The 25,194-nt window shown below is 53.4% G+C and overlaps 1 protein-coding gene and 2 long non-coding RNA genes across 4 annotated transcripts in view; 2 read left to right on the top strand and 1 right to left on the bottom strand.

Moving 5' to 3' along the window:
- The window catches only part of MLPH (melanophilin), a 48,827-nt gene extending 34,100 nt beyond the window's left edge, over positions 1–14,727 (bottom strand). Inside the window, exons 1-2 of one of the 2 annotated variants that reach the window (XM_072796803.1) lie at positions 14,541–14,727; positions 7,745–7,875 (exon numbers count right to left, since the gene is read on the bottom strand). In XM_072796803.1, coding sequence (XP_072652904.1) covers positions 7,745–7,854 — 110 coding nt within the window. In that variant the 5' untranslated portion in view covers positions 7,855–7,875; positions 14,541–14,727. The remainder of the gene's footprint in view (positions 1–7,744; positions 7,876–14,540) is intronic. The other variant, XM_072796804.1, reaches the window with a different exon arrangement.
- LOC140616266 (uncharacterized) lies at positions 6,554–10,421 on the top strand. Its single transcript, XR_012016814.1, has 3 exons — positions 6,554–6,970; positions 7,447–7,978; positions 9,279–10,421. It is a non-coding gene; the product is annotated as an uncharacterized lncRNA (long non-coding RNA).
- A 1,431-nt stretch (positions 14,728–16,158) lies between the features above and the next one.
- LOC140616265 (uncharacterized) lies at positions 16,159–23,498 on the top strand. The gene is made up of 3 exons (XR_012016813.1): positions 16,159–16,281; positions 22,511–22,653; positions 22,968–23,498. It is a non-coding gene; the product is annotated as an uncharacterized lncRNA (long non-coding RNA).
- Positions 23,499–25,194: the final 1,696 nt, after the last annotated feature.

The following is a 25,194-nucleotide window of genomic DNA, read 5'->3' as shown; positions in this document are numbered from 1 at the left end:
TTTCCGTGCATGTTAAAAAAATGAAATGCCATGTAACCATACATTTCCACAGTCTGCTTTTTCCACTTTAATACCTCGTGAGCTGGTCCTGAAGATTTATTGCTGCAGCTTTATTTTAAATGGGCTCCAGGCGATGCCTTGTTGGATTCACGGTAACACGGTAAAAGTCAGTTATGTAGCCAAAGCTTGTAATTTTGGACGTTACGGTCTTTCTAGTTCTTCACTCTTAGGATCCTTGTTGTGAGGAATTTCCTCTCTTGCTTCTCTCCGTGGCATGACTTTTAGCAAAGAGCTTGCTGGCGCAAAGGGCGGGCACCCGTTTAGGGTTTGGTTATGTTGCCCCAGACTGGCCTCCGCAAAGGTCTAACTGATTTAGCCCTCTAATCAGCCCTGCATTTGCCTGCGCCCCACAGCCGGGCTGACCCCTGGGGTTCTCGTTCATCTTTGGAAATACGTGAAAACGTTATTTTGATTAGTCTGTATTTCTCCTGGTATTTCTTCAGGTTTATTGGATATGTGCATTACTTATTTGGGGAATTTCCTCTTCATATCCTTTTCCTATTTCATCGTTTTTTTTTGTTGTTGTTTTCTTTTTGGGGTTTTCTCATTTAGAAAACTTACTCATATTTCTAAGAAGCTCCTTACATATGAAGGATATGAATCCTCTCCACTTACACTAAATTGTTTCTTCTTTTTTTTTTTAATATTTTTTTAAATTTTTATTTATTTATGATAGTTACAGAGAGAGAGAGAGGCAGAGACACAGGCAGAGGGAGAAGCAGGCTCCATGCACCGGGAGCCCGACGTGGGATTCGATCCTGGGTCTCCAGGATCACGCCCTGGGCCAAAGGCAGGCGCCAAACCGCTGCGCGACCCAGGGATCCCTGTTTCTTCTTTTTTAAAAATTAAACCTCTCTCGCCATTTCTCTCAAATAAATGAAATCTTTAAAAAAATAAAAATAAATATTTTCTGTTAAATTTCATATATATGTATTTTAGTCAATACTTACTGATAACTTCTGTTGTGATTTCTTTTTTTTTTTCCTTTTTTTTCTCTTTTTTTTCTGTTGTGATTTCTGCCTGCATTGCTGTACATAAGTCCTTCCACTGGAAACTGATTATTATTATTGTTTTAAGATTTTATTTATTTATTCATGAGAGATACAGACCGGGAGGCAGAGGCACAGGCAGAGGGAGACGCAGGCTCCCTGCAGGGAGCCCGATGCAGGACTTGATCCCAGGACCCTGGGATCACGCCCTGAGCCAAAGGCAGATGCTCAACCACTGAGCCACCAGGGGCCTCAAGATTATTATTTTTTTGAATTTTATTTATTTATTTGAAAGACGGAGAGAGCACACAAGCAAGAGGAGTGGCAGGCCAAGGGAGAGGGAGAAGCAGACTCCCCGAGGAGCAAGAGCCCGACGCGGGACTCGATCCCAGGACCCCGGGATTATGACCTGAGCTGAAGGCAGACGCTTTACCAACTGAGCCCCCACTTCAAGACCATACACATATTTACCTATATTCTCTTCCAGGAATTTTCCTAGTTACATATTTTACATTTTTAACATCTCACTTCAAAATCTGAGGTTAACCCTCACCCCTGCCGGTGGCTAGCTGTCCCCCAACTGACCTTTCCTACTGGTATGAAATGTTACCTTTATCGTCCTAGGAACTGTTACCCTTGGTTGTTCTTTAGACCTTTCCATGTTGTTTCATTGATTAATCTGTGAAGGCCCACTTGATTGATTGATTGATCGATTGATTCGAAAGGGCAAATGTACCCCAATGTTTATAGCAGCAATGTCCACAATAGCAGGGCCCGCTTTATTTTAATTAACGTAGCGCTGAAATAAATGATCTCAAGGAACGAAGGCCTTCTTACTATTTTTATTTGAACTGCTTTACATTTTTGTTTTTCTGTACCATTGTCTCACGTTCCCTAAAGTGCCTTGGGAATCTCACCAGGGGCCCAGTTGGCTGATTCTCCGGCCATTGAGATGCTTGTGCAATCTCGAGCATACGGCATCACTTGCTATTTATTTAACATTTTCATGTGAGGCTCCACCATGTTTTGTGCGATTCTCCATAGTGCTTTTGCACATTTCTGATTTGTATATTTCTGGGTACCTCGTATTTTTATTGTAAATAAGTTTTGTTCCTATATATTTTTTCTTTTTTTTTAAATTTTTATTTATTTATTATAGGCACACAGTGAGAGAGAGAGAGGCAGAGACACAGGCAGAGGGAGAAGCAGGCTCCATGCACCGGGAGCCCAACGTGGGATTCGATCCCGGGTCTCCAGGATTGCGCCCTGGGCCAAAGGCAGGCGCCAAACCGCTGCGCCACCCGGGGATCCTTGTTCCTATATATTTTCTAATTGATTATTTCCGATGTCTAAGAAGGGGACACTGATTTTTCTTTTATATTTTTTGGTAATTAGCCAGACTACTACATTCTCTTTTACCTTGGCTTTACGGAGAACTACCTTGGGTTTTCACATCTGCAGATAACAGGTTTGTATCTCCGGGATTTATTCTGCTGCCTTCTCTAATTGCTCTGGCCAGCCCATCGAGAGCAGAGCGAAATTAGCGGGATGAGTGCTAATGATAGAAATCCTCTTCTTGTTTCTAACATTAATATATCCTGACGACTATTATTTGAGAGATACTTTCATCATGTTAGGAAAGTATTTTTAGGGCGCCTGGGTGGCTCAGTCAGTTAAGCATCAGCCTTCAGCTCAGGTCATGGCCCTGGGGTCCTGGGATCGAGCCCCACATTGGGCTCCCTGTTCAGCAGGGAGCCTGCTTCTCCCTCTGCCTGCTGTTCCCCTGCTTGTGTTCTCTCTGCTGAATATATAAATAAAAATCTTAAAAAAATAAGTATTTTTATTTCTATTTTATTAATTTAACAGAATTATCAGAAACAGCATGCTCCCACTGAGATAGTCCTATGTTCCATCTCCCTAACACCCGGGAAGGCTCACAGCCCAGGCCTTGCACCGGGTAGCAGGCTTGGGGTAAAGAGGGCCATTCCCTCACACGAGGATCTGCCCTCCACTGAGGCTCGAGGTTCATCCACAGCAAGACATATGCCCTCGTTACAAAGCCCACGGCTCAGGACTCGATGGTGGGAAGCAGGTAGTAAGTTAAAGGTATCCTAAAGCACCTCACTGGTGCCCATGTTGTTAACATCCTAATTTCGTCTGTCTTTGAGGTTTTGATTCTTTGGAGTGCAGTGTCACGTCCTGATGGGAAGCCAGGAATAACAGGACACTCTGTACTGTAAACACCCCACTCCCGAGTCCCTGGTCCCACACGCCAACTCCAGGGAGAGACTGCTACGTGCCTGGGGCTAAATCAAAGACAGCATGGCCTCTTTCTTCCTTCTTGTCGTCTTCCAGAAACGGCCTGCAAGGAAAGCCACCCACTCGGGATGCTCTCTATGTGGTGCCATCCACTCGGGAGCTGGACCCTGAAAAAACTCGTTCTGGTCGATTCAGCGGAGAGGCAGCTGTGTTTTCTATCCGGAAAGCCACATCAAGAGGCTCCTGCTGAGGCAGTGGCCAAGACCCTGCGGCCCTCGCCTCTCACAGCTGGGATGGCCCCTGTGTCCCCCATGGAGCTCTGAATGTCCTCACACAGCCCGGGTGAGGGATCAGGGGCGTCAGTATTTGGAGGGGATGCTCTACCTCTGGTCCTGCAGGTGTCATGGAAACCAGTCTCACAGCCATGTGGCCTTCGTCCTCCCAAATATCAGCGATCTGGGCCAGCTCATTTGTCCCGTGCTTCGACAGAGGAGACCCCAAGCTGCGCTGCTCCTACAGGGAGGGACCAGGTACCGGAGTCTCGGCCCAGGCCCTGTCCTAGCATCCTCTACAGTTGATTGGCATTTCCACATCTGGGGAGAAATCCACCAAATACACATTTCTGTTAACTCGTAGACATTAAAAGAAATATTTTTGTGGTTTGTTTTCAAACTGGTAGATTTGGTGAGCTGACTGTTTAGCAAACTGCCCCTTGGCAAATCTGCTCCCGGCGAATCAGGCCCATGCACTGTGTCCACCGGATGCATATTCAGGGCAGGAAAGTTCTCTCCATTTAGTGAACGTGTTTCTTGGGTTTCCACTTCTTTCCCCCATTAACTTGGTTCTATCACTGACTGTGGAAGCTTCCTCCAGCTGAGCTGTGCACTCGGTCTCCCTTTTGGAGGATGGCAAAGACATGAGAAACCTGTCTGAGCGATTCCCGAGCCGCTGGGTTTGTCACAGCCACTGGGTGACCACTTTCTCCTCTTGGCCCATGACTGCTTCATGGATCAGGGAACCTGGGGGGGCTGGCATTTTAGCCAACTGCTCTGTAGAATCACCTCTGGTGTCAAGAACTCAGGGTCTTCATTTTCATGCTGGGTTTAGCCGCCCCTTCTAAGCAGAGCTGCCCATCTGGGCAGAACCTGGACCCACGCGTTTGGGCCTCACGGTGCTCATCACGCCCACCCTCGTGCTCGGGAGCACATGTCTGGGTCCCGCGGCTGCCCCCGGGCAGCTGGGGGTGACGGGAGAAAAGGTCCCTCACGGTCAGAGGCAGCTTTCCTTTCTGTTGCGTATCTAACTAGCAGCATAGTTACCAAGAGACAAAACCGTCAGAAACGATAAGAAATATAAAAACCCTTCCCTTCCTCCTCCCTCCCACAGTGACTCGTCACTTCCTGAGCCACCTGCTCCACGCATGTTTGCACAACAACAACCAGCCCCGGTTATGCCTTTTGGGCTTCGCTGCTCTTGACCTAACGCTCCCGGGACACAGACTCTCCACGCCGCGGCCTCTCTGCACGCTCGCGTTCCCAGGGCTGTACGACCCTCCACTGCGTCAACATTCCCCATCCGACCTCCTCCCGTCTGATGGGGGGATTTAATCAGCCCACCCCCCGCCACACGGCAGGCCAAGTACCCGGAGCAGAGAGGGCCGATCCCCCCCATCACTCCCCCACCGGGTCCCACTTCTGAGCAGACGGCTTCGGGCACTTCTGAATGAGGAAGCCGCCCTGACCGTGACTGGCCCAGGGACCTGGCCCGCGGCGTCACGGTCCGCATCCTTGTGGGAGCCTTCCGTTTCCAACAGCGGTGAGAGGTCACCTGGGCCTGTCTCCTCGTGGCAAGAGGAATAGGACACTACGGAATGGTGGACATCAGAAGGGACTCGCCTTCATGCAAGAAACAGGCATTTCTGGGACACCCACTCCGGCTGGCTGCCGAGACAGAGGAGCAGCCCAGCTCAAGGGTCTCTGGGAAGGAGGCTGCCTCTTGGCACCTGGCCCAGGTGGTCCTCCCTCTGCTCCCTGGAGAGCTGGGCTCCCTCCTTCTCACTTATCTGTGTTTCTATAGACTGAAAATAAAAGTCGACAACAGCTGGGCTGCCCGGAGGCAGGGCTGGGTCCATCCCTGGGGAAGAAGGTGCCGTCAGGAGGGAAGGCTGCGCTGGCTTTGCTGGTGCGAGCATCGCGGCCCTGGGCAGAGCCCGGCGGCCGGGCAGGGAGCTGCTCTGGGTCACAGAGCGAGAGGACGCTGCAGTGTTCACAGGACGAAGGGAAGAGAGGGAGGGGACCTCAGAATGGGGAGACCTCAGAGGCAGGGAGAGAAGGGGCGGAGGGCCCTGTGGCAGCTCGGGCACCTGCGCGGTACTCGGAAGTCAGGTCAGGTCAAGGCCTGCCGTGGGCTCCAGTCTGAGGTCTCGTGTGGGTATGTTAGGGGCTGACGGTCCCCGGAGGCCAGCACGGAGGCAGCAACTTCATGACCAAAGCCCGGGGGTGACCCAGGGGCCCAGGGCGGAATGGGCTGCACCAAGAGGCAGCAGGGACCCTCTGGCGGCACTGACCGGGCCCCCCCTGCGGGCGCTGCAGGCATTGGGGGGACCCTGCTTGCTTCTCTTAGTGGCTCGGCCATTATGTGGGCTTTGTTCTGTGTTGGGACCCAGAGCATCCCTCGCCCCTGGTCCTCCTCGTCTCCCGGGGGAGGGGGGGGCCCGTCTTTCTCTCTCTGGACTCCCTCCCTCCTGGGGGGTCTCCTCCTGTCTGGCGACTACATGTTGGGGTCAGTTGAATAATGCTCTCCTTCCCACATGAAAATGGTCTATGGGGCAGCCCGGGTGGCCCAGCGGTTTAGTGCCACCTTCAGCCCAGTGCATGATCCCAGAGACCCGGGATCAAGTCCCACATTGGGCTTCCCGCATGGAGCCTGCTTCTCCCTCTGCCTGTGTCTCGGCCTCTCTCTGTGTCTCTCATGAAAAAATAAAGAAAAGAAAAGAAAAGAAAATAAATGGTCTATGATCCTAATTCCCGGGACCTGTAGAGACATCACCTCACAGGGCAAAAGGGACTTAGCAGATGTGATTAAGGACCTCGAGGCAGCGAGATTACCCTGGACTATCTGGGTGGGCCCGATGTCATCACAGGGGCAGAGGGAGGAGGAGGAGGCGAGGGGTGGGGGCCGGATGCCAGGCTGACCTCCCTGAGGACAGAGGCAGGGCCAGGTGCCCCGGAGGCTGGGAGAGGCAAGGAAACAGGCTCCTCCCTGGAGCTTCTAGAAGGAACGCAGGCCTGCCGACACCTTGATCTTAAAGCGTCTGACCTCCAGAACCCTGAGAAACGTATGCCCTGTGAGCCGCTAAATTTATAGCGTTACAGCAGCCCCAGGAAACGGATATAAAATGTCATCTATTGGTGAAAACTCTCACAGTCCCCGAGCTCCCGGCCAGCTCACGTGGAGGCCACCGGCCCACCTGACGCCTACCAGGCACCTAACCGCAACGTGTCGGAACCCTTTCCCGGCGTCCCCCAAACCCGCTCCGCCTCGTCTTCCGAGGGGGGAGATGGCGACAACCCATCCCCCCGGTGACTCAGGCCACGACCCTGGCCTCGCCCTCGGCACCCGCACATCCAGTCGTGGGCAAACTTGCTGGCTCTGCCCTCGAGGTACGTGTGACCATTCCCCGGGAGCCGTAGGGTTGCAGAGCAGAAGCCGGGTCTTGGGGTTCCCCGGCTTGACGGCTGCCGGGGCTCAGAAGGCTCAAGCCCCAGAGAGGTCCTCCAGGACCTGCCGCCTGGCACCCCGCTCCTCACTAGCTCCTCTCTGCCTCCGCCTGGGGTGCTCTTTCGGCCATTCGCTGGGCTGCCCTCCTCCTCCGTGATCCTTTGCTCCGGGGTCTCCTTCTCGATAGGCCTCCGGCCCACACGGACACCAAGAAAGGATCATAAAGGAGCTCGGGGCACAGCTAATGTCACAGGAGGGGCCGCGGGTAAATACTGGCAGAGGGTGTTGGCTCGGTTCACGGCCACCCACTCGAGGATGGGCGCCACCCAACGTGCGGGAAAGAGAGGCGAAGCCAGCCTTGACGCTGAAATCCCTCCATCCCGACATTCCGGGTGTTTCCCTATTTTATCACCTTCAGCTCGCCAGGTGGCCGAAGCGTCCCTGGACTCAGGAGACCACGGGACCCTGAGCCTGAAGCTGGATCAAGAGGAACTAAAACCATTCAGGGGACACCCGAATGCAGGCTGGAAGGTCAGATCCCCTCGTTTTACTCAGAAGGAAGCCGAGCCCGGAACGCAGGATGTCTCCCAGCGCCCGGCTTCCCATCCAGCGTCCTGCACCTGTGCTTCCTGCTGTCTGCCCCCCTCCCCCGAGGGCGCCCCGATGAGGCCCCTCCTGAGGACGCCGGAGGGACCGGCTCGGCCCCACACACTTACTCCAGTCGTTCCTCTTCTTTCCTTCTCAGGTCAAAGTCCCGCTGAACCACTTCCCAGACGTGCTTGGCCTCTTCGTCCGTGAGCTTGGAAAGATCCAGTTTTTTCCCCATCTCTGCTTGTCAGGATCACACCTGGAATAGGACAGGATCACAGGTGGTCACCCCGAAAGCCCGTGGACAGAGGCTACGTCACAAGGCCCCACAAGAGGGGCCGCGGGACACGCCGAGTTCCCAGGTACTTTGGCTCCGGACGGAAGGGTTTTCTAGAACAGACAAATGCCTGTCTGGAAACTTGTGTTGTTTAAACGGTGTAAGGTTTATGTGTGACGTTCCTGCACACTTGGAACTCCCACATGTAGCCCCGGGGCCCTTTGTCCCTCCGCTGTGACATAATGTCGGTGACGTCAGTATCTTTCCCCTGCCCCAGGGTCACGTGCTGCAGTGGGGACCCCAGAAACGCTGGGGAAACGCTGCAGAAGGGCTCCATCCCCGGGGCTTCTCGCCTTCCAGCTCCTGGTGGAGGGTGATCCTGTCCTGTTTCCAGGCAACTTCCCCTCAGATTCATGGTCAAGCTGTGGAGTCACCGTGCATGCCCTGGCCCCCTGAGAGGTCGCCCCAGCCCGATGTCCTGAGGTCACTGTGTCTGCGGGGGGGATGGGGGGCCTGCACATACTTCCCAGGGTGGAGCCCACCTGCCGGCAGAGGAGTGGGGACCAGGCCCGCAGACAACATGGTCAGCGGGAGCGGGTGTACCCGAGGGGGGTCGGCCGTGGGGCTCGAGCCTGGGCGCATGTTAGGTTCACCGCCAGCGCTGGCCTCCGAGACCCTGACTTCACTCAGCTGCTTAACGGAGTAGCGCTGGGCGCTTGCCTCGCAGGGGGCGCCGGGGTGGCTCAGTCGGTGAGGCTCAGGTCATGATCCAGGGGTCCTGGGATCGAGTCCCGTGTCCAGCTCCTTGCTCAGCGGGGAGTCTGTGTCTCCCTCTGCCTCTGCCTCTCCCCCTGCTTGTCCCCCAACTGCCTTTCTCAAATACATAAATTAAGCCTTAAAAAAAAAACAAACAAACCCCCAAACCGAACAGTGTGCCTCTGAGGACCAGCAGCATTTCCGAGGAGCTTGCTAGAAATGCAGACTTCTCAGGCCCCGCCCCAGACCTCCTGATTCAGAATTCATATTTTAAGGAGATTCCCAGGTGGCCGTGCTCACACTGGAGGTGGCCGGTGTCGCTGGTCCCGGGACCCCTCTGAGCGGCAAAGCTCTAGCAAAGCAGGACAGGGACAGTGAAGGGGTTGGCTGAGCGAGACTGAGGATGGACACGGGCCCCCCTGCTGGTTCTTCCTGCAGAGGAGTCACTCGGGCCTCACGGATGCTGACGCTGCCGTTACACTGGGTACAAAGTTGAGGCATTACCACACCTGGGAGGACTTCACTGGGGATTCGAGCACACGGGGTCGGGGTGCTGCCCAGGGGGGCCCACCCTGCTCAGCCCCACCCCCTTCATGCTCATCCTTGGAGCATTTCTTTGCACGTTCTAGTGTGACGGCTGCTGTCCCTCGTCCCTGTCCAGCTCCACGAGGACGGAGACTTTGTCATTTCCCTGGCACACCGCAGGCACCGTTCCGTGCTCCCAGCGCCCCGGCCCGAGGACGAGGCCGCTACACCCACATCAGCTCTTCTCTGGGCACCGAGGCTCAGGGGAAAACATGGTTTGGGCGACCCTTGTGGGGTGAGAACCTGTGTGACTTCAACAAGCCTTCACCGAGGACTGTCGCCCGTGTCTCAGGGACATCGGAGAAGGGGGTCCCAACTGTCTCCTCCCCCTGGGAACCCTTCAGGCCAACCGAAAGACGTGACGTTGCTTCTGAGTTCTGGGGAGCACCCCCCCCACCCCGCCCCGTGCTGTTCACATTTGCATGTTCGCCGCGGAGACGTCAACAAAAACTGCTCTGGGCCAGAGAGGACTCTGATGTGTTTCACAAGGGGTTAATTAGTGACAAGCGACATTTCCAGGGCAGCCAGACACCACCTAACACGAGCGCTTTCTCAGAGTTCCCAACTAAAATGTCCCCTGACCTCTGCCTTAAATTGGTGAAGAGTCATTTCTTAATATTTTTTGCACCAAACCCTCAGGGGTTCCCCCTACGGGCACGACGCTGACCGTGAATGACACATTCGGGAGTTGCCTTGCTGTGCCAGTCATTCAAACTATTTTCACGGATAGTTTAGATTTTGGACAAGAAAACCTTAAAACAAAATTCACTGTTGCCGTTCTCCTGGAATATGCAATTTCTGGTTTTTGAAGCATTGGGGGGAAAGTTCTTTTGTGATGGATGACTGGGGTTTATTCATTTCTTTAAACCACTTTTGGAAAAAAAAATTGTATCCTAAGAAGCACGTTCATTGAAGTTCTATTTTCAGAGCAGATGAGAGAGCCGTGACCATCAGCTGACTCGTTACCACGTCTCCTCTCCAAAGGGACGTCATTCCAGGCTTCCTTTAGGAAACTTAGATGGTGGGGCGCCTGGGTGGCTCAGCAGGTTACGTGTCTGCCTTTGTCTCAGGTCATGGTCCCGGGTCCCGGGATCAAGTGCCGCATCGGGCTCCCTGCTCTGCGGGGAGCCTGCCTCTCCTCTGCCCCTCCCCACTGCTCGTGCACATGTGCTCTCTCTGGTGCTCTTTCTCCCAAACAAATGAATAAAATCTTAAAAAAAAAAAAAAAAGATAGTAAAGAATGAGGGAGAAATGCAAAACAAAAGGAAACCAGTATACTCTTCTTACCCTGCAAGCCCACCTATCTTAGAGCACGCCCTGTGAGCGGCCAGTAAGCGGATGGATGGGAAGGCGGCTAGCCAGTCAGAGCTGCCTCCCTCGCCCCCCAATCCCCGAGATCTGAGGACATGTCTCCCCCCTCCCCTTCTCAGACTGTTCCTTCTCTTGGAAGCTTCTTGCTCGTAAGGATGGCCCCTTGGTTTCCCAGCTCCGACAGCAAAGACCACCAAGGCCCCGGGGACCAGATGCGTGCTGGACCCAGAGGGTCTGGGCACCTCTGGGGAGGGGGTGCCTGCCAGGAGGGGGTGAGCCCCTCAGAAACATGCTGAGATGCAGACAGGGGAGGCCAGCAGGCCGAGGGCGGCAGGCGGCCACACCTGCCCCTGCGGAAACCGAGGCACAGTGGCTTAGCACCCTCTTGGGAGTTCCGGTCGTGAGCCCGAGTTATTAAGGGAAGCGACATCTGTTCACTGTGCTGTTTCACGAAGCCAGAGCTGATGGGATCTGGATTGTTAACGGGCATCTGACACCGCCAAGCCGAGAACCAAGAACTGCATGTGTCACACACGGTTCCACGTCGCCTGAGACGTTTTACTCTTGTGCTTATGTTGAGCTCCGATGCAACCTCCAGGGGAGCTGGGAGGGGGGTGCAGGGAGGGGAGGGAAGGACGAGGGATTCCAAAGTCCACATTCGCCCGCTGTGTGCCGCAGTGCCGGGAGGTGGGGGTGGGGGTGTCGGTGAGGGTCCCTAGGGCAGCGTGTCGCAGCACAGCCAGGAATTGGGAGCCAATACCCGGGGATCCCTGTCGTTATCTACTGTGACCGAATCTTCCCACTTAGGAATTAATGATTTTAGTGCTTTTTGAAAACTGCCTTTAAAAAGTGATCTCAAATTGAATGGAGACTATACTAGACTTCAGCATTTACAAGGCACATACCACACGGGCACCTGGGGCAGGCATCGCTAGCAGCCCCTCTGGGTGGCCTCAGGCTGGTGCGCTGATGCAGGCGGCTCTACCGGGGGACCTACGGGGGCTCGTGGAGGCAACAGCCCTTCAGCCAATTTTCCCGTCTCCCATCACTACACACCGGGCTTGCTCCCTGAGACCCTGAGCTGCCCCTGGATCCCCTCCACCCACAACAGTCACAGGGGGGCATGAGGACAGGGCACCTGCTGACCCCATCCAGGAGCAGGGCTGCTTCTGCCCCTGCCCCCCCCCTCCCCGGGGAACCTCCCAGGGCGACTGTGCTCACGCGTCTGTGTCTGTGTGGGAGGAGGGCCGACTCCACTAGGCTCCTAGTCATGAGGTTCCTGCGTGAAACGCTTTCAATTTTGCCTGTTCTGCTGCTCAGATTTAATCACATTTTTAATCCCCGAGACTGTTAGCCCTCCCTAATTGTGTCAGGGTCGTAACGGAGAAAAGCAAGGGTGGACATGGGGGTTCATGAGTTGGGAAGACAGTTGGGAAGACAGAACGGGACGGGTTTTGTAAAATGGAAAACCCTGGGCGCAGACCGCTGAATTTCGCTGGTGCGTCTTTATCTGTTAGAGACCCGAGGTCATGTTTGGGCCCAGTTAAAGGGAAGCCTGGGCGGGGCAGGCTCCTCGTCTGTGACATGTGGCTCGACCACCTCCTGGGTCAGCTGCCCTCTGAGCCTGGGAGCCAGGGTGATTAGCAGTGGGCACCCGCCTGGGCAAATAAAACTGGGAAGCCAGTCGGAGTTTCCTCTCAATGCCCAGCTCCCAAAGGAGGCAGGAATGCTCTCTGCCTCCGTCGAGGAGGAGGTGGTCTTGCCGATAAAGGTTCAGGCACATTCCTGAGCGACGGAGGACGTGCCAGGCGAGGGGCCGGCTGCTTCTCAAATAGCCCGCTCTGAGCTGGCCGGTGCGGTTACTTCTGCGGGTGGGCCTGGCCGCCCGATAGGAGCAACCAAAGCCCCAGCCCTGGCCAGCTGTGCACTGAGCGCGTTTCCACCCAGAAGCTTCCGCCAACCCCGGCTCAAAGCACACCAGGCACACCTGTTGCTCCAGCAGCAACCGCACGGGGGGGGGGGGGGAGGGGGGGCACTCTGTAGCTTGCCCGCCCACCTGCCCTTTCTCTCTGCTCCCTCAGGTCTCTGGGCAGTTGCTGGTGATCCTCACTGACACACGGACACAAGCTCTGCATGTGCAGCCAAGGCCTCAGCTCAGCGTCCACAGCAAGAATGGTTCCCCGGCTGGGGCTGCGGGACGGCGACAGGGCCAAGAGTCTGGAGCTGGCTTCCCATCCTGGCTCAAGCACCAGCTGGCTCTGTCACCCAGGACAGGGTCACCGTCTCTCTGGGTCTCAGCTTTCCCATCTGTGCCACGGACAGGGTTGGGCTCCGTGAGCTCTCTAGCCCTCTCCAGCTGTGCACAATGCCAGGTTGTTAAAGGGGAGGCTCTAGGGTGGGGTGGAGGAGCAGAGCTCTTCCTCCAGAGGTTGCTTCCTCTTTTTTTTTTTTTTTAAAGATTTTATTTATTTATTCATAAGACACACGGAGAGAGGCAGAGACACAGGCAGAGGGAGAAGCAGGCTCCCTATGGGGAGCCCGATACGGGACTCGATCCCAGGACCCAGGGGTCACACCCTGAGCTGAAGGCAGACACTTAACTGACTGAACCACCCCGGTGGCCCCAGAACTTGCTTCTGAAATGAACAAGACAGTCATCCCAGAAGGCTGACCCAGCCACCTGAGGTGGTGCACACACAGGCACGCACCACGCTGTCATCTAAGGACACCAGAGTCACCTTTCCCATTAGCCTTCAGGGCTCTGAAACCTGTTTACCACCCCAAGCCCCCCACCAGACCTACTCTGCTGGTTTTAACTTTTTAGTTTCTAATCCCCTAATCAGTAGGACCCCCTGACTTCTCATCTGTGTGCCCAGAACTGTCTCCAGGGCACCTACCACTGTGCCCATTTTTCGGATGGGGGAGAGCACAGGAACCTAGAATTGGTACTTGGATTCTAAGGCATGAGGTCCTGGAGATTTGCAGGGGGGGGGGGGGCTCTTGCCCAGGAAAGTCATGGCCTTGCTAAGCTCAGCTGTGTGGCCCAACAATGAGGGGGAGGCACGGTCGTCCAGGAAAGAGGTGAATGAGCTGGACCCAAATGCCAGTGTCACTGCTGAGGTGCCCACGGTCTCCAAGCCCTTGCCCTTTCTGTGGACTTCACAGCCACAGCCAGGGTCTGCCTTTGCACATAATGGGCTTCTGGGGGCCTCGCCTCCCCCATTACAATTCTAACCTCTCAGAAGGAAATATGTAAAGATTTAAAAAAAAAAAAAACCCTACCACATAAAAAAAAGAAAATGTAAAAGCCCCAACCCAGCTGAAAATGGCATATTCAATATTTGATTAAGGTTTGTAGGAAACAGGTGTCTAAGCCTAAAGTACTTTAGAGGATTTATAAGTGGGGTTTAGCTCAGGCCAGGACCTGGGACCAGCGCCCACTCTGCGATGCCCATCACCCACCAATCCGTCCCACATCTCTAGAACTAGGTGGACGGGCGGCCGGGAGTGCTGTTGGTAAACAAAAGATGTTTCTAATAAAGCTGGGACTTTAGGAGCCCAGAGGAAGGCCAGGACCCTCCTCCCACCGCAAAACACCAGCCCGCTCTGTCCCCCCAAATCGGCACTGCAGTGCAGGTGAAGACTTTCATCAGATGGCCTTGGGCCCCGCGGGTCTAGCCCGGTGTCTGCTGGGTTGGCCCAAGCCTCGGCCCAGTCCACACTGGGACCCACAGCTGGCTCTGAGCGAAATCACTGTTTTGCCTAAAATGAGCTCCCTGAGAACCCAGGCCAGGCTGACGCGGGGTAGCCCTGAGGCCTGTGTTTGGGGGAAAGGGAGTGCCCTCTGCACCAGCCTGGACCAAGGCCTGGGAGCCGCTGGGGGCACTTGCACACGGGGGGAGCTGCACCCATCACCGTGGACCCTCCTTATGCCTGGGTGCCCAGTCCCAGGGCGCCCCCCTGGCCTCCCCATTCCCTGCTCTGGCTGCACTCACCGGCTCCTTTCCCGGGGCGGGCAGGCCCTGGCCCTGCCCCTGGGGCTGCTCTCTCCGGTCCTACAGGGGAAGGAAGGCGACCAGGCGGGGCGTCGGTCCGGGCGCACTGGGGCGACGCAGGATGGCCGGGGCCAGGCTGAGCGCGGGGCGCGGGGCACCGGGCACCTGACCTGGGGGGGGCGCGGGGCGCGGGCGGGCGAGGTCACATGGGCCGAGCCCGCCCCGCCCAGCTCCGGGCGCGCCTCCGGGTGCCGGGTGCCGCGCAGGTGGTGGCGCAGGTGCGGGGGGCTGGGAGGGATGCTCCGGGGTCGGCGCCCCAGGAGCCTCGGGAGGAGGGTGGGGAGGGCAGGGCTTGAGGCCACTCGCGGGAGTGCCGGGTGCCGTGGCTGCCGTGCCTCCGCCCCCAGCCAGGGCCCCGCCGGCCTGACCGCGCCCTCGGAGCGCGCGCCCGGCACTGGCTTCTCTTTTTTTTTTTTTTTTTTTTTTTTTTTGTTTTTTGATTTTTTTTTTTTTATTGGTGTTCAATTTACTAACATACAGAATAACACCCAGTGCCCGTCACCCATTCACTCCCACCCCCCGCCCTCCTCCCCTTCCACCACCCCTAGTTCGTTTCCCAGAGTTAGCAGTCTTTACGTTCTGTCTCCCTTTCTGATATTTCCCACACATTTCTTCTCCCTTCCCTTATTTTCCCTTTCACTATTATTTATATTCCCCAAATGAATGAGAACATATAATGTTTGTCCTTCTCCGACTGACTTACTTCACTCAGCATAATACCCTCCAGTTCCATCCACGTTGAAGCAAATGGTGGGTATTTGTCATTTCTAATAGCTGAGTAATATTCCATTGTATACATAAACCACATCTTCTTTATCCATTCATCTTTCGTTGGACACCGAGGCTCCTTCCACAGTTTGGCTATAGTGGCCATTGCTGCTAGAAACATCGGGGTGCAGGTGTCCCGGCGTTTCATTGCATTTGTATCTTTGGGGTAAATCCCCAACAGTGCAATTGCTGGGTCGTAGGGCATGTATATTTTTAACTGTTTGAGGAACCTCCACACAGTTTTCCAGAGTGGCTGCACCAGTTCACATTCCCACCAACAGTGTAAGAGGGTTCCCTTTTCTCCGCATCCTCTCCAACATTTGTTGTTTCCTGCCTTGTTAATTTTCCCCATTCTCACTGGTGTGAGGTGGTATCTCATTGTAGTTTTGATTTGTATTTCCCTGATGGCAAGTGATGCAGAGCATTTTCTCATATGCATGTTGGCCATGTCTATGTCTTCCTCTGTGAGATTTCTGTTCATGTCTTTTGCCCATTTCATGATTGGATTGTTTGTTTCTTTGGTGTTGAGTTTAATAAGTTCTTTATAGATCTTGGAAACTAGCCCTTTATCTGATACGTCATTTGCAAATATCTTCTCCCATTCTGTAGGTTGTCTTTGAGTTTTGTTGACTGTATCCTTTGCTGTGCAAAAGCTTCTTATCTTGATGAAGTCCCAATAGTTCATTTTTGCTTTTGTTTCTTTTGCCTTTATGGATGTATCTTGCAAGAAGTTACTATGGCCGAGTTCAAAAAGGGTGTTGCCTGTGTTCTTCTCTAGGATTTTGATGGATGGCTTCTCTTAATTCTTTGGATTCCTACCCAATTCTGCAGGGGAACGCAGTTGACCCCGGCTTTACCGATGGGAAAACCGAGGCTCGGGAAGCCCCCGACTGCTAAGTGGGGGTGCCCAGTGGTAAGTGGGCCTTGGGGCCCCGGGACCGTCCTGCAGGGCGCACGGGCTGCGCTCGGGGCGCGCGGACCCCGCGGGGAGTGCTCGGAGGATGCGCTTGGGGAGACCCTCCGCGGCGCCCCCCGCACCCTCCCCGCACCCTCCCTGCCTGGACTCGGCGCTCAGGGCTCGACTGACTCTGCAGGTCCCCATCCCCAGCCCAAACACCCCCGTGCCTCCTCGGATCTCCCGGGGACCCCTGGGGGACCCCGTCTTCCCCTCTCTTCTGGAGTTGGACGCATTGGAGCGCGCTCCCCTCCTCCCTCTTGCTTATCATTAAAAAATACTGAACCCAAGAGTCCATCGCCCCCGCCCCAGGCCCTACCTTTGGGTCTTGCAGGCCCTTGGGCCGCCTTAGGATGGGAGGTCTCCCCCACAGCTACAAAATGGGGAGGGGATGGTTAATCAATGCATAATCGATACTGTTAGGTGAACACACACTACCGGCTCCGTTTTTGCAGAGTAGGGGACTCAGCCTTAGAGGTTCATTGTGACGTCACATTAGATGATTTGTAAATTTTTCTTTTCTTTAATTAATTTTTTATTGGTGTTCAGTTTTCCAACATAAAGAATAACACCCAGTACTCATCCTGCCAAGTGCCCCCCTCAGTGCCCGTCACCCAGTCACCCCCACCCCTAGCTCGTTTCCCAGAGTTAGGAGTCTCTCGTGTTCCATCTCCCTTTCTGACATTTCCCACTCATTTTCTCTCCTTTCCCCTTCATTCCCTGTCACTATTTTTTACATTCCCCAAATGAGTGAGACCATACAATGCCTGTCCTTCTCTGATCTACTTATTTCGAAAGCCGCGCAATGCTGCTGCAGTTAGAGCGTTTGCCTGGCGCCCCAAGAAGCCGTGCAAGTGAATTTGGGTATTTCAGGCCCTTGGGCTGCCTTAGGATGGGAGCTCTCACCAAACATCTGCAACTGGTTGTGTGCCTGCCCGTGCTCGTGTGTGCACGCACCAGTGCGTGTGCAAACACTGGATATAGTTGCAGCTTAAAGCTGAGTTTCCACCGGTTGCCATGCTTTTCATTTCCTTACCATGTATTTTACTATTGCTTGTAAAATTAATAAATCTCTTAAAAGCAATAGGACTGTAAGTTCCTTAAGGGCAGAAGTGGTGGTTTTTTTTTAATCTTTTTTTTTTTAAATATATACTTTAGTGGTCACTTAAATGAGTGGGTTTTAAAAAATGTACAGAAGTGACACATGATGATACCTGATAAAAATATATGGTAAAGAATATAAACAGTATGAAATCAAAAGTTAAATTTGTTCTTGTTCCTGCTCAAACCCCACTCCCCAAAGGCAATCATTGCTAATGGTGTCTTGGGTATTGTTCCGGGATTACCGTGGGTGTGGTTAAGGACTTGGACTCCGCATCCAACTGCAAGAGCCCGACTCCCAGCTGGGTGTATGACGGGCCAGCTGTGTTAACCTGTGCATGTTACTTAACCTCCCCGGGGTTCACTTCTTCTTCTATATTGTGGGGATAGCAATAGGATCTACATAATGGGTTGTTCTGAATCCATATACACAAAGCTCTTGGATGAGCCCTGCCACATGGCATTTGGTAAATGCTAGTTGCTCTTAGTACAGACCCAATTCATTCTTCTAAATGGTTGCATGAGTTTATTGTAATTATTTTACAGCCTCCCATTGATGGACAGTTAACTTGTGATTTTTTTGCTACTTAAAAAATTTCTGTCCTATAGGTATTGTAGGGAATACATGGTATTGTTGACACGTATATTTACAATGTTTCAAAAAGATTACTGTACGTGCATACCTATCATTGTACACATAGATTTATGCCGATATGTTCATAGAATGAAATCCTGAAATTGAATTGCTGAGTCAAAGAATGTATGCAATTTCTACGAGGAAATTTTGGAATTAAAAATTTATTTTTATTTTTTTTAATTTATGATAGTCACACAGAGAGAGAGAGGCAGAGACACAGGCAGAGGGAGAAGCAGGCTCCATGCACCGGGAGCCCGACGTGGGATTCGATCCCGGGTCTCCAGGATCACGCCCTGGGCCAAAGCAGGCGCTAAACCGCTGTGCCACCCAGGGATCCCAAGGATTAAAAAATTTTTAACTGGGGGATCCCTGAGTGGCTCAGCGGTTTAGTGCCTGCCTCGGGCTCGGGGTGTGATCCTGGAGACCCGGGATCAAGTCCCACATCAGACTCCTTGCAGAGAGCCTGCTTCTCCCTCTGCCTATGTCTCTGCCTCTCTCTCTCTCAATCTGTGTCTCGAATAAATAAATAAAATCTTTAAAAAAATTTTTAATTGTAGCACTGAAAATTACAGAAATTTGCGTGCATGACACAAATATCTGCTCTCTTCCATTTGTAAGTTGCTGACATGATTTTTCTCTAGTGTGTATTTTATACAAACGCGGGCAGTTTTCTAAAAAACCGCATTACCATCAAAATCGCGATACATGGCTGTCTCTAATCACAAGAACCGTTGCAAATTTTGGCAGTCGTTTCCATGATATCTTTTATTGCAAAGGGTCCCATTTAGAGTATCTTAATTTCCTACATTAGCTATTTCGGGGAAGCTGGGAGAGGTCAGGGAGGAGAGGGGGGAGATGTTAGCTGTAGCGCTTGGTGGCTCCCGGCCAGGATGGGTGGAGCTGGTTGTTTCCCCTCAGCCTGACATTCCTGCCTCTCCTGGGCCTCACCTTTGGGATTCTGGCTACCTCGGCCGCTCCCCAGCTTCTGAGGGCTCCTTGTGTCCCCTTGGTGGTACCCTCTGGCTCCCTGACAGTTTGCCCCTGCCCCTTGTTCTCTTGCTCAGGGCCTGGATTGCTCTTTCTCAACACTTTGCGGTTCCATCTTGTCTCTTGGTTGGTTGGTTGATGGAAGAGCCGTCAACATACAGTGTTACATTAGTTTCAGGTGTGCAACGTGGTGATTCGACGACTCTGTACGTTAAGCTACACTCACCACCAAGTATAGTTGCCACCTGTCCCGTACAACCTTATTACAATACCGTATAGTCCCCATGCTGTCCTCTTCATCCCATGACTTATTTAGTTTATAACTGCAGGTGTGTACCTCTTAATCCCCTTCACCTGTTTGCCCATCTCCCTGTCCCCTCCCCTCTGGCATCAATGTGTTTGTTCTCTGTATTTATGAGTCTCTTTCTGTTTGTTTTGTGCTTTAGAGTCCACACAGAGGTGAAATCATACGGTGTTTGTCTGACTTATTTCTCTTAGCATAATACGCTGTAGGTCCACCCATGTTGTTACACATAGTAAATTCTCATTGTTTTCATGAATGAGTAATATTCCAGTGTGTGTGTGTGTATTTTTACACACACACACACACACACATATATATATATTTTAATCCATTCATCTATTCATGGACACTTAGGCTGCTTCCACATCTTGGCCATTGTTAACAATGCTGCAGTAAACGTAGCGGTGCATACATCTTTTTGATTTAGTGTTTTCTGTCTCTTACTGGTGAGGAGCTGATGCCCAGAGAAGAGGTGGAGTACACCCAGGGTCACACAGTGGGTTAGAGACCTCCCACCTCTCTAGCACGTTCTCACTAAGCCATCCTGGACTCTCCTGAAAGCTGGTAGATGGGTGGACGCCAGAGGGCAGTCGAGGGCTCCTCCCCACCTCCTCGTCTCCCTAGTGCCTGTCTGGAGACCTTGCCTTTGTTGGGATTTAGGGGCAGATGGGACAAGGAGGGAAAGAGCCTTGTCTCCACCACTCCAGCAGGAAGCGCAGCGTGGAAGATGGCCTTCAGAGGGGGATCCTTGGTCTTCACGGTTTGGGAGGCCCCCATCTCCAGGGCTCGCTATGCAGGCTGCTTTCACTGACTGGTGGGCTTGGACTTAGCCTGATCTCTGCTCGTAGGTGGGGGCCGCAGGGGGAAAGGAGGCCCCTGGCCCACCAGGGAGTGTCCTACAATATCTGTGAGATGGGCCGGTCCAGGATTTGTGCGGAAAGGCCTGCTGTCCCCGAGCCACGGGCCCCTCCTGGGTCCTCTAGCTCACTGCAGGCAGCTGTTCCACTCCATACCTCCTTCTCCCCTGTCTAAATCCTCTGGGCCACTTTGGCATTGGGCTGACAGGGGCATCTGGGTTTCTGAGATGAATGTACAGGATATTGAATACATGCAAAATACTGCCCCAAGCCCCAGCTATGCCCAGTAAACTACCTGTACCTTACAAGAGAATTATGTTTTCATCAGATACTGAATGACCTTTTTTTTCTTTTATGAATCTGGAAAGTTGGGAAAACTTTTGGAACATTTTTGGAAGCATTCTTCTGGTTCCGTGGTTGTGCAGCCAGGTAGGGAATCACAGGGCCTTTGAGGAGGTGTCACCTGACGCTGCTTCAGCCAGCTCTGCAGTGCACGGGGCCCTGTGACTGTCCCCCACACATCGGGGGACACGCACTGACCCTGAGCTGTGTTTCCCATGGGGTCAGGACCACAGCGAAGCACCTGTCTGCTGTCTTCCAACCACCCCTCCCTCCCCCTTGCTCTCTGAGGTCCAGCCTTGTCGATGGCGTCCCCCCACCCCCGCCACTCCTCTGGTCCTCCTCCCTTTTCAGTTCTTGGTTCAACAGTCTAGAGAGAGCATCTTCTGAGCGGCCAGCCCTCCCCGCCATCGGATTCTGTTATTCTGTACACGTTCCTGCAGGGCCCCTCCCACAGTGTACCTGCCATGTGTGTGGTGACCTGGTTCTCGTCTTTGCTCCGCTGCTCGGAGCTCTGGGAGCCCTGGGACCGTGCTGTTCACCCTGACGTGTCTGCTGCCTTACATGGTGCTTGGTACATAGTAGGCCTTTGATAACTGTTGAATAAACAGTATTTGATAATCATAATTATCTGTTTCGATGGTGCCCTTGATTTTTAAAAAAAGGTTTTAATTTAAATTCCAGGTAGTTAACTGCAGTGTAGTATTAGTTTCGGGCGTACAGTATAGGGATTGAGCCCTTCCCTACAACAGCCGGTGCTCATCACGACAGGTGTGCTCCTTCATCCCCATCACCTGCTCCCCCAGCCCCCCAGCCCTCCCCTCTGGTGACCCTCAGTGAGTTCTCTAGAGCTAAGAGTCTGGTTCTCGGTGTGCCTTTTTCTGTCCCCCCCCCCCCCACCCTTTGCCTGTTTGTTTCTCAAATTCCACGTAGGAGTGAAATCATCTGGTGTCTCTCTCTGACTGACTGCTCTTGCTTAGCATTATACTGTCCAGCTCCGTCCATGTCCTTGCACATGATGATACCCGTGATTTTGCTCTGACTGATGGGCATTCTCCAAACAGAGCTCTGCCCCCGGCACCCGGCGCTCCTGTCAGCCTCCGGGGGAAGGGGTCTGCGGGGAAGAGGCCGGCAGGGGCCCATCGCCCTCACTGAAGCCAGAACTTTCTGCTGCCCCCTCCTCTTGCTTCTGTCACTCACCGGCCCTTACTGCGCTCCGAGACGCTGGCCCCCAACTCAGCTCGGCCTCCTCCTCTCTCTTGAGTTGGTGTGAGGTCATCCTGGCTTTCCCTCCCCAGAATGTTCTAGGGCAAGAAACAGTCTCCTTCCACTTGAAGCCCTACAGAATTTCATTTGCCTGTTCCTCCCCTGTGTTCAAGGGCTCAGAGGAACATACGATCCGCAAATCCGTTTTGGCAACGTGCTTTTTCCTCATCTGAACACGTTAGGAGTTAGATTTCGATATGCTTAGAAGCAGTTCTAATTAGGCAGAGAGGCCAAGCCAGAAGAGAGAGAGAAATCTCCTGAGGAATGAAGCCCGTGACTCTAAAATCATCAGACCACGCAGGCTTTCAGGGTTCTGGAAGCTTCGGGTCATGTGAGGCATGAGCCAATGAGCCCTTGGCCTTCTCTAGATGAGCTTAATTAGGGGCTTTCACTTCTGAGGATTCAGGAACTGAGCAGAAATGGTTGGAGTCAAGGGAAAGAATTCAGGAAAATTTTCATGTTTTGTTTTGTTTTCTTGTTTTATTTTTTTTAAAGATTATTTACTTATTTATTCACAAGACACAGAGAGAGGCAGAGACACAGGCAGAGGGAGAAGCAGGCTCCACGCAGGGAGCCCGATGCGGGACTCGATCCCAGGACCCCGGAGTCATGCCCCGGGCCAAAGGTGAATGCTTCACCGCTGAGCCCCCCTGGATGCCCCAAGAATTCAGGACAGGTTATATGTTCTCCTCTCAGGAGACCCCCTTCCAAAGTGAGAAGAGCTGGTCCCCCCACCCCCGAAGACCTACTGTGTGCTGAGCAGGCACTGGGGGTGCCTGACGTGTTGACAGCTCTCGTGTTGGGTGCCTGACCCATGCGGCGTGGCCTGGGTTGTGCAGGTGAGGAAGCTGAGATGCCGGGTCTGCACAGTTAGAGCGGGGAGCCCGGGTTTGGGCCCGGGTGGGGGTGTCCCGGAACCGGCCAGCTGCGGCCCCCAGCACAGCGGGGTTGGGGGCTCCATCAGGGCAGCGCAGCCTGGGGCGGACGGAGCAGCCCGGTTGCACCAGGCGTCCCCACAAGGGCTCCCCCACCCCCTCTTCGCGCCTGCACCTCGCAGGCTGACCTCGTTTCCATTTCAGCAGCATGAGCTGCACTTCACACTTCATGTTACACTCTTGTCCGAATGTTCCTGAACGTTTGCGGTGTTGCCTAGGAGATCTGTCGCACGCTGACTCTGCGGAGCCGCTGCCAGCCGGACCCTCCGGGTCATCCTGAAGCCGGCGAGGGCTCGGAGCTCTGTGCCAGCTGGAAACCAGCCCAGAACCCGGAGTATGAGATTCCAGGCCAGCGTGGCCCCGTCCTCCCTCCACCCCGCGGCCCACCCTGTGCCCACTGGCCCTCGCCCTGCCCTCCCCCTCCCTGTGGACTCAACCCCAGTCTTCACGTTGACTAGCTGCCTGCACCCCAAACCCAGCTCAAGTGCCCAGCCCCCTCTCCGGTGGCTCCTGCCCGCCAGGCCCAGATGGGCACGCTGGTTTCAGGGAGCATGGATATGCCTTCGGTCCAGGGCGAGACCTTGGTGTCCACCTGCTTCTGGGCCTTCCCTCTTGTCCTCCCTGCTCTCAAGTTAGCCTTCCAAGGATCCTTGCCCAGGAGCCTGGGTCAGGTCACCGGTTTTGAAAATTATTTCATAAATATATTTCGGGGTTCTGGAGACACTGATTAAAGTTTTCAGGTACTTAAAGTCTTTTTTTTTATTATTTTTTAAAGTCATTTAAAACCTGTAATAAAAACCTAACGCGTACTTGAGAATGAGAACGGCAGGTGCAGGTGTCTCTCAGGGCCTGCTGTGGAAGCCAGAAGGTCTCCAGCGATGTTTAAAGAGATCTGCATCCCCTGACACCTTGGGGCAGACTGTGCTGATAATCAGACCCAGCATTTAATCATAAGGATGCCAATGTAGGGTTTCCAGGTGAAATATGGGCTGCCTGGTTAAATCTTAATTTTAGGGTAACCATGAATGGGTTTTTTTTTTCAAGTATAAGTATGTTCTAAGTATTTCATGAGGCATAGCTATTTTTACTAAAATATTCATTTGTTTTTCTGAACTTCAAGTTTAATTTGCCATTTTGTATTGACACCTGGCAAATGTGTGCCAGAGCGGGACAGGTTTTCTGTGCAGTAGACGGGTCCTTGATAGGGCAGTGGTGGCATCCTGTGACCTGGGATGGGGACTCTTGGGTGGAAGAGTCTGAGCGTGAACACCCAGATTCTCCAGAACACTCTGGGCATAAGGAAGCAGGCTCTCCCGTTGGCCCAGCTGGTGTTTGGACACCATTTGAACACGTCCCCTGAGCTAGCTGTCTGACAATCAGATGCTTATTCTCAAGACATGTCCCCACCCGGTCCTTCTTTCCTCTAGACCAGGGACTAGGGCCAGGTCTCAACAAAGCCCAAGTGGGAAAATAAAATTCCTGCTCTGGATATCAATGGCGTCTTCATGGACGTGAGCACAGGCCCTGGCTTGTATGTGTCACATACGAGCAACAGGGGAAACGTGTAGGAGCGGACTTTGAAGGCAATGGATTGAGTTTACTGATTTGAGAGAGCTTGGCCATGGGTCAGGGTCTGACCTCCCGGCAAGGATACTCGGGAGGCACGCAGATACACCGCTGAAGTGGCCCTGCAAAGCTTGGGCATGGCGTCGGCGAGCTGGTTTGGGGAGGTAGGGATGGGTAAATGGATTTATCGTGTGAGGCTGGAGGCTCTACCCCTTGACCGTGTTCCCTGGGAGGGTCCAGAGGACACTTCCCTCACCAAGGCGGCAGGGAACACACCTATGAGACGTGCTTCTGCGTCTTGATGCTGGTAGTATTGACAGTAGCTTATGCCGTAGAACTTCACTCCTTAGTGTCAGCGGGGATGCCGGGATCACCAAATAGAGTTTAGGTGGAGGTGCTCAGCTATCAGAGGCAAAGTGGGCAAAGTTGCCATAATGGCAGAAAAATCCAGAAAGGTGACCATGGCCCTTTGGCCCATTGGTATCGGTGGGGCTGGTTAATAGACCATGGTGTTCTCGGGACTCAAAAGACAAGCATCCAACTAGGATATTGCTTGACTGGGGATCTCTGGGTGGCGCAGCGGTTTGGCGCCTGCCTTTGGCCCAGGGCACGATCCTGGAGACCCGGGATCGAATCCCACATTGGGCTCCCGGTGCATGGAGCCTGCTTCTCCCTCTGCCTGTGTCTTTGCCTCTCTCTCTCTCTCTGTGTGTGTGACTATCGTAAATTTAAATAAATAAATAAATAAATAAATAAATAAATAGAATAAAAGATATTGCTTGACTGGTACATGCAGAAGAATTCAGGAACCGGCGAGCAGGAGGCTGATACCAGATGCCGCAAGGATGTCTGCACCGTGGCCCAGCGGAACGGGCTTCC

Source organism: Canis lupus, chromosome 24 (assembly GCF_048164855.1).
Source record: "Canis lupus baileyi chromosome 24, mCanLup2.hap1, whole genome shotgun sequence".
Classification (NCBI taxonomy): domain Eukaryota; kingdom Metazoa; phylum Chordata; class Mammalia; order Carnivora; family Canidae; genus Canis; species Canis lupus.
This window is presented reverse-complemented; position numbering and strand designations above follow the sequence as displayed.